This window comes from Giraffa tippelskirchi, chromosome 4 (genome assembly GCF_054371585.1).
Source record: "Giraffa tippelskirchi isolate mGirTip1 chromosome 4, T2T-mGirTip1v1.2.pri, whole genome shotgun sequence".
NCBI lineage: Eukaryota > Metazoa > Chordata > Mammalia > Artiodactyla > Giraffidae > Giraffa > Giraffa tippelskirchi.
Window position 1 is genome coordinate 36382552 of NC_137278.1, and position 14259 is coordinate 36396810.

A 14259-nucleotide genomic window follows, 5' to 3' on the forward strand; every position below is an offset into this window, starting at 1 on the left:
CCTCAGTCTCTTCATCTGTAAAATGGGCACTGCAATCTGTCCCCCGCTCCATTTCCCAAGGGGTTGTGGGTACATATGAAGTGCCGAGCTGGAGAAAGTGGGGGACACAGAACACGCCTCACTCACCTCTTTGACCCTGTGCAGCAGGGGCTGGAGCCAGTCCCTGTTCACCTCACAGTGGCTGTCGAGGAAAGTCAGGGTGGTGCCCTGGGCGATGTCAGCACCCCGGATCCGGGACCGCACCAAACCTGCAGGAGGGACAGTTGGCCAAGGGAGTGCCCCCGTCGCTCTATCATCCAAGGAGACCACACGAACACATACCCAAACATGTCCCCACTCCCTGCCCCGGGCCCACTCAACAGCACAGACCTACCTTGCCGCTCATTATTGCGTAAGCACTTCACCTTGGGCAGTTTGATGAGCTGTTTGCAGTCCTCCGCTACAAAGACAAGAGGTCACGTGACTGAGCGCCCAGGGCTGGAGGTGAACCAGCAGAGTAGGTGAGGCACCCTGCCTCTCGTCCCCACCCCCAACCACACTGCCCTGTCCTGACTCCAGGGTGCTGTGGGCTTTGGAAGGTGCTGACTGACCATGCATAGAAGGCAATGGCACCCCACTCCAGTACTCTTGCCTGGAAAATCCTCTGGACAGAGGAGCCTGGTAGGCTGCAGTCCATGGGGTCGCTGAGTCGGACACGACTGAGCGACTTCACTTTCACTTTTCACTCTCATGCATTGGAGAAGGAAATGGCAACCCACTCCAGTGTTCTTGCCTGGAGAATCCCAGGAACGGTGGAGCCTGGTGGGCTGCCGTCTATGGGGTCGCACAGAGTCAGACACGACTGAAGCGACTTAGCAGCAGCAGCAGCAGCCACATACAGTATGGCTCAGTCTCTACAAAGTGGCTGTAAGGGGGCCTCTGGAGAAGGTAGTCACACATTGGCACTTGCGTACTTGCTAGAACACTACCAGATGGTCACCTGGGGACATTTCTCCTTTTCTATAGCTTATTTGAAGCATGAGGTAGGAGTCTTGTTCACTTTGGTAGGGTTTAGGGAAAAGATGCTGAGAGGCCAGAGAATGCATGAGACAAACTATGGAGTTTCCTTTCATCTCACGGACTCAATACAGGAGACCCTATTTATCAGGGTATCTCTCCAGTATATCCCATCACGCAGAGCTGGTTCAACTCTTCACATAGGGGAAATGTGTGGGGCTGAGCAAGAGACCCATCCTAGGCACTCAGCCTGGGTTGTCCTGGCTTGCCTGACTTCCCCAGCACTCTTTTGGCTCACCAATTCTTGGCTCTGAACTCCATTATAAGTTGTGGTTTTGCTTCACTGGTTTTACCAAACTTTAGCTTCTCTGCTTGGTCCTGGACTCTACAGAGTGACCACAAAGACTTACAGGGGCTTACTCAGAGCCAGGTACTGCTCTAAGCACTTAAATGTATCAACACATTTATATCCTTATATAAACCATATATAGGTTATTGTTATCTCCATTTTATAAGTAAGGAAACTGATGCGTGTAGAGGCTAATAAGTTGCCCAAGGAACATAGCTAGTAAGTGAGCCAGTGACGGGTCTAGAATTTGAAGCCAGGCAGTTGGCTCCAGAGGTGATGCTCTAACCACTGAAGCTGTTCTGCTTCTAAGTAAATTCAGCAGTGTTCCTAATCTCCAGCCTAAGTACCAGCTACCTCCCGACACAATGAGTGGCTGCCTGCCTCCAACTCCTTCCACACTGGGGAAGGGAGATCAGATCACCGAGTTTCAGAACTCAAGTCCGATCTGACCACCCTGAATCTGGTACACAACCCACTTGTGCATAAATCCCAACCTCCTAAGGCTATGTTAGGTGTGTGGGTTTCCAGCTCTCCTACAGTAGACCTTGGTGTGGTAGTGGCTCCTATGTCAAGCTTTCAGCATCAGGACTAGTGAGGAAAGACTCCACTCCCTTGGGACTCAGAGCTGTCCCCAGAGGCCATCACCTGCTTCCCCTGGTTCATCACTAAGAGGCGGTTCTGCCTGGATGTGGCTGACTGCCTGCAGCAGCACCCAGGCTGTGATGACAGCTCTTGGACAGGAATCAGCACCACCTGATTCCTACATACCTGAACACTACATACCTGAAGCGTAACAACACTTCTGCAATGATTGTACCTGTCAAACTGAACACACAGGTATCTGAAAACTCCCACGTGCTTTTCTCGGGGAAAGTGGACTTGGACTGTGAACTTGGGTGGGACCCAGGTTCTTGGGCAGGATAGCTAGGAGATGGGTAATGACCAGTGGTTGGAAAGTTGGAAGGCAGCTGCTCACTGTGTCACGACCAAATGATGGGATATCCCAAAGACAGAGACCTCTCTTCCCCAACAAGTCCTGCCATGGGAATGAGAGGAAGAGGGTAGGTGACCTTGGCTCATGCTGGTGGATTATCAGAGCACAGGAGTCGGGAATCTCTATTCATGGGTATTGCTTCAGGGCTTGGGTCTCTATGAAGGTGCAGGGTCTCTTCAAGTCCAGGCATGCATCAACAGGTTGGGGGCAGTGACACATATGCATACACATACCAACCCCGTTGCATGTGTGTATAAGTCACTTCAGTCGTGTCTGACTCTTTGCGATCGTATGAACTGTAGCCCACCAAGCTCCCCTGTCCATGGGATTCTCCAGGCAAGAATACTGGAGTGGATTGCCATGTCTTCCTCCAGGGGATCTTCCCAACCCAGGGATGGAACACGCATCTTTTATGTCTCCTGCAGTTGGCAGGCGGGTTCTTTATCACTAGCGCCACCTGGGAAGCCCACCAACCCCATTAAGAACCTACAATTCAGATCTAGTTAGGCCCTCAAAGACTCATAGCAGAGGACTTGAGACACTGTTTCCCAAATGTAAGGTTCATTTACTTCTTGACCCACAAGGACACTCAATGTCCTCCATACCTACTACAAACCCAGGCTTTCCTCCATCCCCAGGGAACTAGCAGGTTCACCTTTGCCCATGACACAGAGGCTGGGAACAGACACTTGTGTCCATAGTACAGGACAACAATGGTACTTACGGTCATTGCTGAAGTCATCCACTAATATGATTTCCTGGATGAGATTCATAGGGGTGCGGTTTAATATGCTGTGAGATGGAAAGAGGAAAGATCACTGTGACTTCTAGAGTCAAATCTACGTAGACGCCATTGTATCTGAAGAATAAAGACTCCAAGCAACCTAAAAACTTGTCCAGTCACATGCTCACCTTTGAGCCACTGGGATATAACTCTGAGTTGTCTTGGTGAATATCACCAGCACCCACCTAGCACCCAGAGCTCCAGAGCCACCCTCAACAACCCTCCCTCTCCCCGAAATCCTAAATCACACCAGCGACTAAGAATGTGCTGGTTCTCCTTGAAAATATTACTCAGATTACCTTCACCTCTTAGGCCTCCATTCTGGTTCAACCTCTTTTGCCTGGTTTTTTAAACGCATATATTTTTTTTTTAATTTATTGATTGATTTTTGGCTGTGCTGGGTCTCCTTTGCTGCAGGCAGGCATTCTCTAGTTGAGACGATCGGGGGCTCCTCTTTGTTGTGGTGCACAAGCTTCACATTATGGTGGCTTCTCTTGTGGAACATGAGCTCTAGAGTGCAGCAGGTTCAATAGTTGCAACACATGGGCTTAGTTGCTCAGTGGCATGTGGGATTCTCCTGGACCAGGGATTCGAACCCATGTCTCCTGCACGGGCAGTCAGATTCTTAACCACTGGACCACCAGGGAACAGACCACTGCCTGTTTATTTTGCAGTAGCCTGATCTGCTGCCAGGCCATCCTCCTGTGACCTCTAGAGTGAGCTGTCTGAAGCACAGATCTGATCTTCAATCGTGCAACTTCCCCTCACTAATGCAAATAGAGAAGTTGATAAAAAGGCTCCCCATGGTCTACACCCCAAACCCTCAGCATGCTCTTCAAGGCCTTTCCCAGTCTGGATCCAGCCCCCATTCCAGCCTCCTCACGCCCAGTGCCTTTGTCTGGAGACATCCTGCTTCTTACAACTGAGGCCCGTTCCCCTACTGGTGTCACAGCGTGAGATGCCCCTCGTCTGTCACAAGGACCCATTCAATTGTCACTTCCTCTCTAACAGCTTTCCAATCCACTTAGTGAGAATGAATTGCTTCCTCCTCCGGGATCCCTCAGCCGTTTGTATCTGAAGCTTCCTGCATCTCTCACGAAGGCCTGACTCTGAGGGCTGGTTTCCTGGCCCATCCAGATGGTCACCTCCCAGGGGCAGTGGCCTCGTCAAGCTACTCTCTGTATTGCCAGAGTGCAGCTGCACCTTAGCCCATGACCGTTCCCTCCAATGATGTTTAGCACACACCTACTATGTGCTAGGCACTGCGTACGTGATATGGTTCAAGGGAGACGTGAACCTGGCCCTCAGCAGCTGTGGTCTAGGAGCTACTTACTACAAGCTGTGTGAACTTGGCCAGGTTACTTTCCTGCTCTGTGCAGTAAAGTATTCCCGTTTGTAAAACGGGGATAATAAGAGTAGTACCATCATTCATAGGGCTGTAGGGAGAATTAAAGGGGAACGTTTCTAAAGCATTCAGCACAGCGTCTGCTGATAACAGTGATAAAAAGCTGTAACAGTTATTACTGTTTTCTGGATCAGCGGTGATTTTTTAACTGACTTCATCTCCCTTCCTGTGCTGGGAATCTGTTGCCTCCAGGCAAGACTAGGTTTCCGTGTTTATTCTGAGTCTCAGTCCTGACTGAGATGGCTGCACCCTGCTTCTCTAAACACACCAAGCCGTGTGGTTCCTCGGAAACACTCCTGGGCCATGCCACCTGCCACAGGACACCCAGAGCCCCACATGTACCGGGGAGGGGTTCAGATAGGCCTGGCAGAGGTGCTCACCGAGCCCTGTTTCTGGTGAGCTGCCCTTTCTAAGCAAGATGCAGAGACTTCCCAGGAGGAGAACTTCCCCTGGAGCTACCTTTATTTATGAAGCCTTAATTCTCACCATGGCAACTACAGTGAGGTGGAGAGAGGAACCCCAACCCCAGCCCCTGAGCCCACTGCTGTTGGGAGGTGAACACCCGGAGAGCAGGAGGTGGTGCGAGGGGAACCTTGCCACCACCATCCAAAAGCAAACACACCAAACTCAACAACCAGCCCTCCAATCAGAGGGTGAGGGGAGAGGGAGGCAGAGAAAGAAGGAAAACTTACTGGAAGAATACCCTCTAATGAGGTTTGATTACAGCTGTAGCTTCTCACGCGATCTGCGCACCCCCCTCCCCCCGAATCCCTGCCCGCTCTTTGAAATTCAAGAGTTCTCTTCTGTGAACATCAAAAGGTAAATCGCGTGCAGCTCTGCGCTGGTTGAACTGAGAGATGATTAGCGAATAAAAAATGTCCAGAGTGTAAAAAAGGGAAAAAAAAAAAGAATGAAATCGTCAGCAGTAAGTGCTAATTAGACTATTTCCTGGTAACACCTGGCTGGTTTTTGCTCCTCTAAACAGAGCAATTGGAGTGATGGGGGGATGCCAAAAAAGTGGCTCGGGGCTGGGAGGAACTGAGATGGGTAGGGGCTTTGGGTGCCTGAGGTGGCTGGAGAAGGAGAAAGGTCAAGTCTAGCCCCGGGGACCTGGCTTGGGTCCCCAGATGTTCCCCTGGGTCCTCTCTTCTGTACATCCTAACCTCATCCCTGCCACCCAGACCCTGGGGGCTTTCACCTCCCTCCCTCCTTTGGTCTCACCAGTTCTCTGCCAGGACACCTCACCAGCCCCTCTGCAGCCAAGCCAGCCCTCCCTTCCCTCCAGGGCCCGGTTTTTCCCTTGCTTCCACCCCACTGTGGCTGTTCTGTGCCCCTTCCTTTCACAGTCTCACAGGGGAGTGGGTGCTCGTCTCTCGGGCACATACCGGGCACGCTGGAGCCTGGAAATTATCCAGGAAATGAGTTTCCTATCCACAGCTCACTCTCTGCCAGAAGGTAGCTGTCCACAGGGTCTACACCTTCTGCCCACTGCACCCTAACGACAGCTCCCCAACTCCAGCCCCCCAAGAGGCAGCTGGTTACGGCAGCGTGGGAGGCCAGGAGGCCTCCACCATCTACGACTGTGCAATCCTGAGCGGGACGCCAGGCAGCTCCCAGCCTTCATTTCTATCTGTAATTACATTTTCCTTGTAAAGGCAGGCGATATTAATACTTGACCTACTTCACAGGCTTTTGTGTATATGAAATGAGGAAATGTATTTGAAATTGCTTTCTGAACTGCACGGGGCTCTATGCAAGCAGCGTTTATCAGACGCTCCATAAATGCCAGCTGAATGAAGACCTGAGGCTGGTTGACAGTTGAGTTTAGTTATTCTGGAGTCAGGCCGTCTTGGGTTCAAGTGCTGTGTCTGGGTTCAAGTGCTGTGTCTGTGTATCCGCCATTCACTAGCTGGAGACCTTCAAGAAGTATGGAACCACCAGCACAACCGTCTCAGCTGCAGGAAACAAGCTTAGCACCCTGCCTGGCGTGCAACAGCTGCTCTTGGAATCTGGGGCTTGATAATTGTGATGACACTGGCTCCCTGGTGGCTCAGATGGTAAAGAATCTGCCTGCAGTGCAGGAGATCCAAGTCCAATCCCTGGGTAAGGAAGAGCCCCTGGAGTAGGAAATAGCAACCCACCCCAGTATTCTTGTCTGGAGAATCCCATGGACAGAGGAGCCTGGTGGGCTACAGTTCGTGGGGTCACAAAGAGCCAGACACAACTGAGCGACCAAAACTTCACATTTAATTTCTGGGATCAACGTGTGATCCTGGAGCTAGCACAGCCTCCGTGTCACCTGGGGACTTGTCAGAAACGCAAATTCTTGGGCCCTACTCTAGATGTATTCAGTTGGAATATCTGGGGGTGGGGCCCAGGAAACTGTGTTTTGACAAGCCCTCCAGGGCATTCTGATGTCCTCTCAAGCTTGGGGGCCATGGCATTAGAACCCTGCTGTCTCCCTGGGCTGGAGGCACCTCAGGGCATGTGCTGTCGCCTGTCCAGGCGCACTCTGTGCCAGGCATTGTTCCAAGGCCTTTAACCTGAACTCCTTCACTCCTCGCCACAATCATCTGGGGCTGTTATTAACAGTATTCCTGTTGTGCAGAAAAGGAAACTGAGGCAGAGATGTGAAGAGGTACCCAGATGTCACACAGCTGGTAAGGACAGAGTGGGAATATCTGGTCCTAGCATCCAATTTCTTCACCACCTTAATCTGAGAGACTGCTCCTCTAAATCTAGATTATTATGAAAAGCCACAGCAAGGAGAATCAAGATATAAACTGGCCATGCTCCAGAGCCCCCATGAGAGGCAGGGGGCAGGAGGGTGCTCCAAAAGGAAAGAGGAGGCCCTAAGTCTCATACATACACAAGGACTTGTGGCAGCAGCAGTCAAGAGAAATCACTGTTCAGGGCTTTTCTCTGTCCTTAAGTGAGAAAAGTGCCCTAACTCATCAAGACTGTGACTCTCTCCCTCCCCCCATCGCCCACCCCACCGTGCCCCTGCCTGGCTCTGAGTGCCCCCATGTGCACCTTCCCAGCCCCCTCCCCTGGCTAATGCAGGAACTCGGGCAGGGATGGGCAGAGGGACCAAGGCCTGGCCAGGTGCTGGGTGGGAGGAACCAGAGCGCAACTCAGTCCTCCCCAGTTCCTCAAGCATCTTTCCCTTGCCAGAGCCTGGCAACAAAACCATCCAAATTCTAGAGAACCAAAGATGAAAAATGGGCTTCCCTGGTGGCTCAGATGGTAAAGAATCTGCCTGCAATGCGGGAGACCCAGGTTCGATCCCTGGGATTGGGAAGATCTCCTGGAGAAGGGACTGCATACCTACACCAGTGTTCTTGTCTGGAGAATTCCAGAGACAGAGGAACCTGGTGGGCTACAGTCCACGGGGTCACATGACTGAGCAACTCACTCACTCATACATGAAAAACACCTTAGAAAAGATCCTTCCATCAGTGACAAAAGTGAGACAGGAAGTGCTCTTCATTCAATTCCCTCCCAGTGGCTAGTGATTTATTTGTGCGACAGAACAGGGAATACAAGGGAATTACGGATTCCCAAGGCAAGTGACACCTGGCCGTGGAAGTTCCCAGAAGTAATCTTCCTCGCCTCCACCCCTAAAAGTCACTTCCACTCTGCCCACTGATGATGTTAAGCCCATCTGTTCACACCTGGCTCTTGGGCCCCTATTCTGCAGTTTTCATGGACCACAGGGTCTCAGCGGGGAGGCTGGCTCACAGTGAAGTTCCGGAGAGGCAGAAAAGAGGTCCTGGGCTCAGCCAGCAAGGCACCTAGCAGAGTGTGGTGTAGCGTCTGGCACTTCATGGGGCCTCCTGAAAAGTATGGTGTTGATGGGCCCCCTGTTCCCCCTCCAGAGTGCAGGACACCAGGGCCTCCGGGGAGGCCCTCCTTCAGGCTGGTGGACAGAGACACTGGGGCAGACCCCTACTGCCCCGGATTCCCCCCAGGAAGCCAGAAACCCGAGTCCTGGCTCTTGCACTTCCCAGCTCTGTGGCCTTGGCCTCCATTCACAATGTGCACCCTGACTTCACAGACCCTGATGGGGCTCCAAATGAAGTGAGAGAAGGAATGTGTTCTGTGGACCATAAAACTCAGCATTAATATTAATATTAGCATATTAATATTATTATCATAAAGTATATTATTACTATTATAAAGAGCTGGAGGAACAGCAGGAAGAGAAAGAGAAATACGTCTTAGAGCTGAAACGGATGAGTCTGGGGGCAGTATCTGAAATGTCCCCGAGAACATAAATACAGTGTAAGGAAACATGGGGGGTCGGGGTCCTCACATTATAACAGCCCCCAAATGTCCCAGGGTAATGTCTTTTTGTGGGAAATGTGCTAGAACTTGAAACATGAATGATATTTTTATCATCATCAATACCAATGTGGCTAACAACATGCCCAAGGTCACAGAGCTAGGAAATGGTAGGGTGGGGACTGGACACAGGTCTTCAGATCCCAGGTGTGGTGCCCCTTTAAAAGTGCTCCAGAGCCATACAGACCCAGGAATGGCTGCTCTAGGCCAGCACAGTTCTCAGTCTTTTACCTGAATTAATCAGAGCAGCTCTAAGCTGTAGGACTGATCCATATGCCAAAGGGAGGGTAGGTAAGACATGAAGAGGATACAGGCCTTCACCAACAGTTCACTGAGGATTATGTCTGGGAAAATGCATTAAGTACAAGAGTTGAGATGTGCAAAGAAGGAGCCCAGAAGAGGTCCCTGAGGGAGTGTGAGTGTGTGTGTGTGTGTGTTTATGTGTGTGTATGTATTGAGCGGGATGGAGGTGCATGGCCAGCCTGGAAGGCAGGGAGCCTCTCTCGGATGCTCTGGTGTCCTCAAGGAAACATCTGGCAGACATGCTCAGATGCGACCTTGCATGGCGGGGCAGGCTACGGTCTGGCACTGTGGAATTGCTTCCCTCTGCTCCCCATGGACCTGCTTTGCCTGCAAGGTTCAGAAACTCCATTCTCCCTTCAGCAGAAGAGACCCAGGTAAATCATCAATTGAACCACCGCTGAGCCCTATGCCCCCACACAACTGCACCAGCTCACATATCACAAAGGCAGTTTATTAATCTACGTCGAGACTCACGGTGACACCTGACAGTGACTTGGAACATTTTCTTGTCAAGAGCTGAAGCCTTGTTGGGAAATCAAATTCAAATCAGGCAGTGGCTTGTGGGGTGAATGCAGAAACCAGGGCAAATGGGACAAGCAGCTGGCAGGAGGAACCAGTCAGTCTGTGGCCAAGGATAGCTGGGCACGGGTAGCTGCTCCCAGAGATGTGGGAAGCGCCAGGTTGAAGACAGCACATTTGGGCTGTGCCCTCTTGAGTTTCCAAGAGACACCGTGACCCTGCATAGTGGACATGCATTATGAGTGGCAGGTGGCACTTCAGACACCACCCACCATCAGAGTCAGCCTATTCCCGACACCCTCCCAACATCTGGACCGCCCCGCCTGCCCACAGCCATGCCCGTATGGGAAGGAGAGGGGAAGGTGTGGCTTGGTGATGGAAATGGCAAGAGGTTTGGCTGTGCTTGATCATACTCTTGGCCCACATTTAATCTCACCTCCTTCTCTGTGGGATCAGCTGACCATGTGATGGGCTAGCAGATCAGGACAGGCTGTAAGGGGCTGTGTCCCAGGGACGTGGGGCAGTTTACCCCGAGGTCAGCCCCTTGTTCTGCTGGAAGTGTAAGTGGGGGCATCCCGGTCCCAACCCCTCCCTCAGAGAAGCTGAATGCCACCTCTGGGACTAGCCTTGCCCTGTCAGGCTGCTGAGAACTCTGAGGTCAGAGTGCAAGGGTTGAAACTCTGCCTCACTGTTGTCAGCTGAGCAACAGTGGGCCTTAATTTAGTATCTCCAAGTCTCAGTTTCCTCCGCTGTGAAGTGGGCACAGCAGTGGCCAGTCTCTGAGAGCATGAGCTCAGGCACGTCCATCCTCCAGGGGACTCAGTGACAGTGGTACCACCTAAGGGGCCAGTGATGCTGAGGACCTGAGTGAGGGGGGCTGGGCCAGATGATGCTAGAGGAAGGGCGGCCATGGGAGGGGCTCCAGAGGAGGAAGGGGTGCAGCATGGGGAAGCGGAGCTGACACAACCCAGGTCTTTTGAGAAGCGGAGGGCGCGGCTTTCCTGGCCAAGTCTCCAGGGCCCCGACTGTGTTCTAAGGGGAGTTCTGCTGAGGGCGGGCGCTGCATATTGAAAATCCACGCAGGCCACACACAGCGAGAAAACACCGATCAGAGCAAGGGCCTGGCCCTGACTGGGAGCCGAGGGTAGACAGAGAGGCCTGAGGGGGACTGGGGCTGGAATACAAGGTGATGGGCGAGAAAGCGGACATCAGCCATTCCCTTTGGGCTGATCTGACCTGCACCACGGTCCCTGGTGGGGGTGCGGGAGGCAATTGGAGGGGCAGGTGCTGGGATGGGCACACCTGGCAGACCAGAGTTCTAACCCCAGCTAAATGCTGGGGGTGGAGGATGTACTCAGCCTCTCGGGGCCCCAGCTCCCTCGTGGGCTGTGAAAATGTGAACTCCTGTCCTAGAGACAACCTGCGCAGTGGTTAAGGGCAAGTGCCCTAGGGTCAAGTCCTCTGTGACTCTCAGTGACCTTCCATAAGTAGCCTAATGCCTCGGCCTCTGTCTTTCCTCCTATATAACAGGATAAAAGCCACCCTCATAGGAGTGTGAGGAGTGACTACCCTAGTGGACGCACGTGGAGTGAGCTGAGCAGCGCCTGGTGGGTGCTTAGAAACCCTTGAACCAGTCCCCAAGGAGCAGGCACACCCTTACCGAGTGCCGGCCCGGAGGCTGACAGACAGGAAGGCGCTTACCTGCGGATGGTTCTGAGCAGAGTGGAGCGGGCCTCATTGTGGAAGGTGATGATGATGCTGGTGGGAGGGAGGTCTGCGCAGTACACCAGCAGGGTGCATCTGGAGAAGGAAAGATAGCAGGACAGGAAGGACTTTAGAGACAGAGCAGACATAAAGGGCTGGAACCGTGCGCATCACTGGAGTGGACAGATGCCTGGTGTCTGGTGGGGCTACCACAGCTGCACAGCACCATGTAAGACCCCAGAGCCTCACTTGGTCCTACTACATGGAAGCGAAGCTCTGAGAATGATTACAGCTGAATCTCCTACCAACCTCGGGGAACTTGGGCTTAGAGTTGAATTAAGTGGATATACAGGCCGTTTTGGGGCTTCCCTGGTGGCTCAGATGGTAAAGAATCCGCCTGCAATGCAGGAAATCCGGGTTCGATCCTTGAGTTGGGAAGATCCTCTGGAGAAGGGAATGGCTACCCACTCCAGTATTCTTGCCTGAAGAATTCCATGGACCGAGGAGCCTGGTGGACTATATTCAATGGGAATGCAAAGAGTCAGAGACGACTGAGCGACTAATACACAGACCCTAAAGAAGGCTGAGCACAGAAGAATTGATGCTTTCCAACTGTGGTGCTGGAGAAGACTCTTGAGAGTTCCCTTGGACAGCAAGGAGATCAAACCAGTCAATCCTAAAGGAAATCAATCCTGAATATTCACTGGAAGGACTGATGCTGAAGCTGAAGTTCCAATACTTTGGCCACCTGATGCAAACAGCTGACTCCGTGGAAAAGAATGGGGGGAAAGATTGAGAGCAGGAGGAGAAGCGGGTGACAGAGGATGAGATGGATGGATGGCCGAATCAATGGACATGGGTTTGAGCAAACTCCAGGAGATACTGAAGGACAGGGAAGTCTGGCATGCTGCAGCCCATGGGGTCACAAACAGTCAGACACGACTGAGCAACTGAACAACAACAACAAAAGAACATCAGTGTGGGACTTCCCGCATCCCTGAGGCATTGCACGGTGGTTCCCGGCAGCCGCACAAGCCCATGCTCAAACTTGGGCTCCGCAGCCTAGTCTGTGCCAATCTCGGCCTGCCAAGGTCTCACCATGTTCTGGGCAAGCAGCTCCAGCCCACCACACCGTGCTGATTCCCGACCTCCTGCTGCCCCAATACATACACCAAAATCTGGCATGTTTAAAGAGGCTGAGCCCTAAAACTCGGCATATGCAATAAACCCATGTCTTGAAAAGACATTCACTTCCCAGTGTCCAGGATCGTTTTGTATGACAATTACATCTAGGGTAATTTCAATTTAATACCTCACTGCAAGTGAAAATTGTACCCTGTAGCCTGAAAATTACTATAATAATGGAAATAAACCCACCTAGTGAGGCCGGTGCCACCAGGGGCAATCCCTGGGTAATGCCCCCTCCCTTTTCTCACTGTTTTAGGGATAGTAAATGAGGATGTAAATAAGAGATATTTGATGAGTCAAACATGTCCTCTGCCTATTTTTCAATTTCTTTCCAAGTGTGGGGCTTTTGGGGTCCAGAGACCCAAAGATGGACTTCAAGGGGACTGTGAGCCCTCTGAAATCATCTGCAAACTTGTATATGAATATGTGTTTGTTTTTTTCCTGGGAAGATGGTTCATAGCATTCAGTAGATTCTCAAAGAAGCCTGTGGACTGAAACACTTAACCTCAATCCTAGGCCAATGGGCCTGACACCCATTTGGCCTCCCTGATAATTCTGAACACTTTTTCCTGTAAGAGCAAACCCTGAACACAGAGGACCTGAGCAAGGCTGGACGGGCCCCTTTTCCTACCTTGGAGGCAACCAGCTGGGAGATAGGGTGTGGCCCCACAGGTGCTAGGGGAGCAGAGGGAGGGGGCCTCCGAATGGGGAGTAAAGAAGTCTTCATGGAGGAGGAGGTGCTGGGTCTCAGGGTGACTTAGGGATGGATGGAGAGATATGGGGTACAGCATCCCCGTCACAGCACAGTTTTTGGACCTGCATGCCCGATGCCCAGGGAAGTAGCTCACAGAATACTGGCCCCAGGGGTCTGGATACCACTGAGCAGCTGTGAGATGGTGGGTCAACCACTCACCTCTCCAGGCTGCTGTCTGCTCATCTGTAAAACAGGGCTTGGGCCCACAGCTCTCCTGCTCAAGTTTCTCCAAGCATCAGTAATAAGAAGCTTTGATTGTAGCTGACATTCAATAAGTGTGGTTGATTCGAACGAAATGCTGCAAAAACTATTCTGCAGCTGAGGCTCCACTGTGTGGCTGGACATCCACATTTATTAATACTTTTCTAAGACTCACCTGGAAAGTGGAGATAATTTTTAAGTTGTAGATTTTCCCCCCTAGATTGTGACAATGTTAGGTAATTAGCTCAACAAATAATAACTATCATGACGTTGAACATCACATTGAAGCCTGCAGTCTCCTCCTCCCATCAGGTGGAGCCAAATCTTACATGGGCTGGAAAGGCACCTTCGGTGAGTGGCTCTGCTCTGTCCCACAGTGGGTGAGGGGCACTGGGAGGCAAGAGGGGGAGAAGAGAGCAAAGAACGTGGTATCCATGTTAAAGAAAGAAACCTGGGCTGTGACACTGATGTGAATCCTAGACCTGCTGAAAACTGGCTATGTGCTCTTGGACATGTCTTTTCCCTTCTCTGACCTTCAATGTTATCACCCTTGAGACGAGGTGAAGACTGCAGAGCATGCAGGCAAGACACGTGGTGTTTCACAGCTGCTGAGTAAATGGTGGTGAGAATTATTACTGTTACGACTACACAGTGGCTGAACTGTCCCTCCAGGCTACGTTCAATGCTTATGGACTAGAACTGCAAACTCAAGAGTTCA

The 14259-nt window shown here is 51.7% G+C and overlaps 1 protein-coding gene across 3 annotated transcripts in view; it reads right to left on the reverse strand.

The window, feature by feature from the left end:
• Positions 1-14259, reverse strand: part of GALNT14 (polypeptide N-acetylgalactosaminyltransferase 14) — a 214802-nt gene that overhangs the window by 41863 nt on the left and 158680 nt on the right. For 2 of the 3 annotated variants that reach the window (XM_081587437.1, XM_081587435.1), the window contains exons 3-6: positions 11396-11494; positions 3064-3131; positions 374-439; positions 127-248 (exon numbers count right to left, since the gene is read on the reverse strand). In XM_081587437.1, the coding sequence (XP_081443563.1) occupies positions 127-248; positions 374-439; positions 3064-3131; positions 11396-11494 (355 nt within the window). The remainder of the gene's footprint in view (positions 1-126; positions 249-373; positions 440-3063; positions 3132-11395; positions 11495-14259) is intronic. The other variant, XM_081587436.1, reaches the window with a different exon arrangement.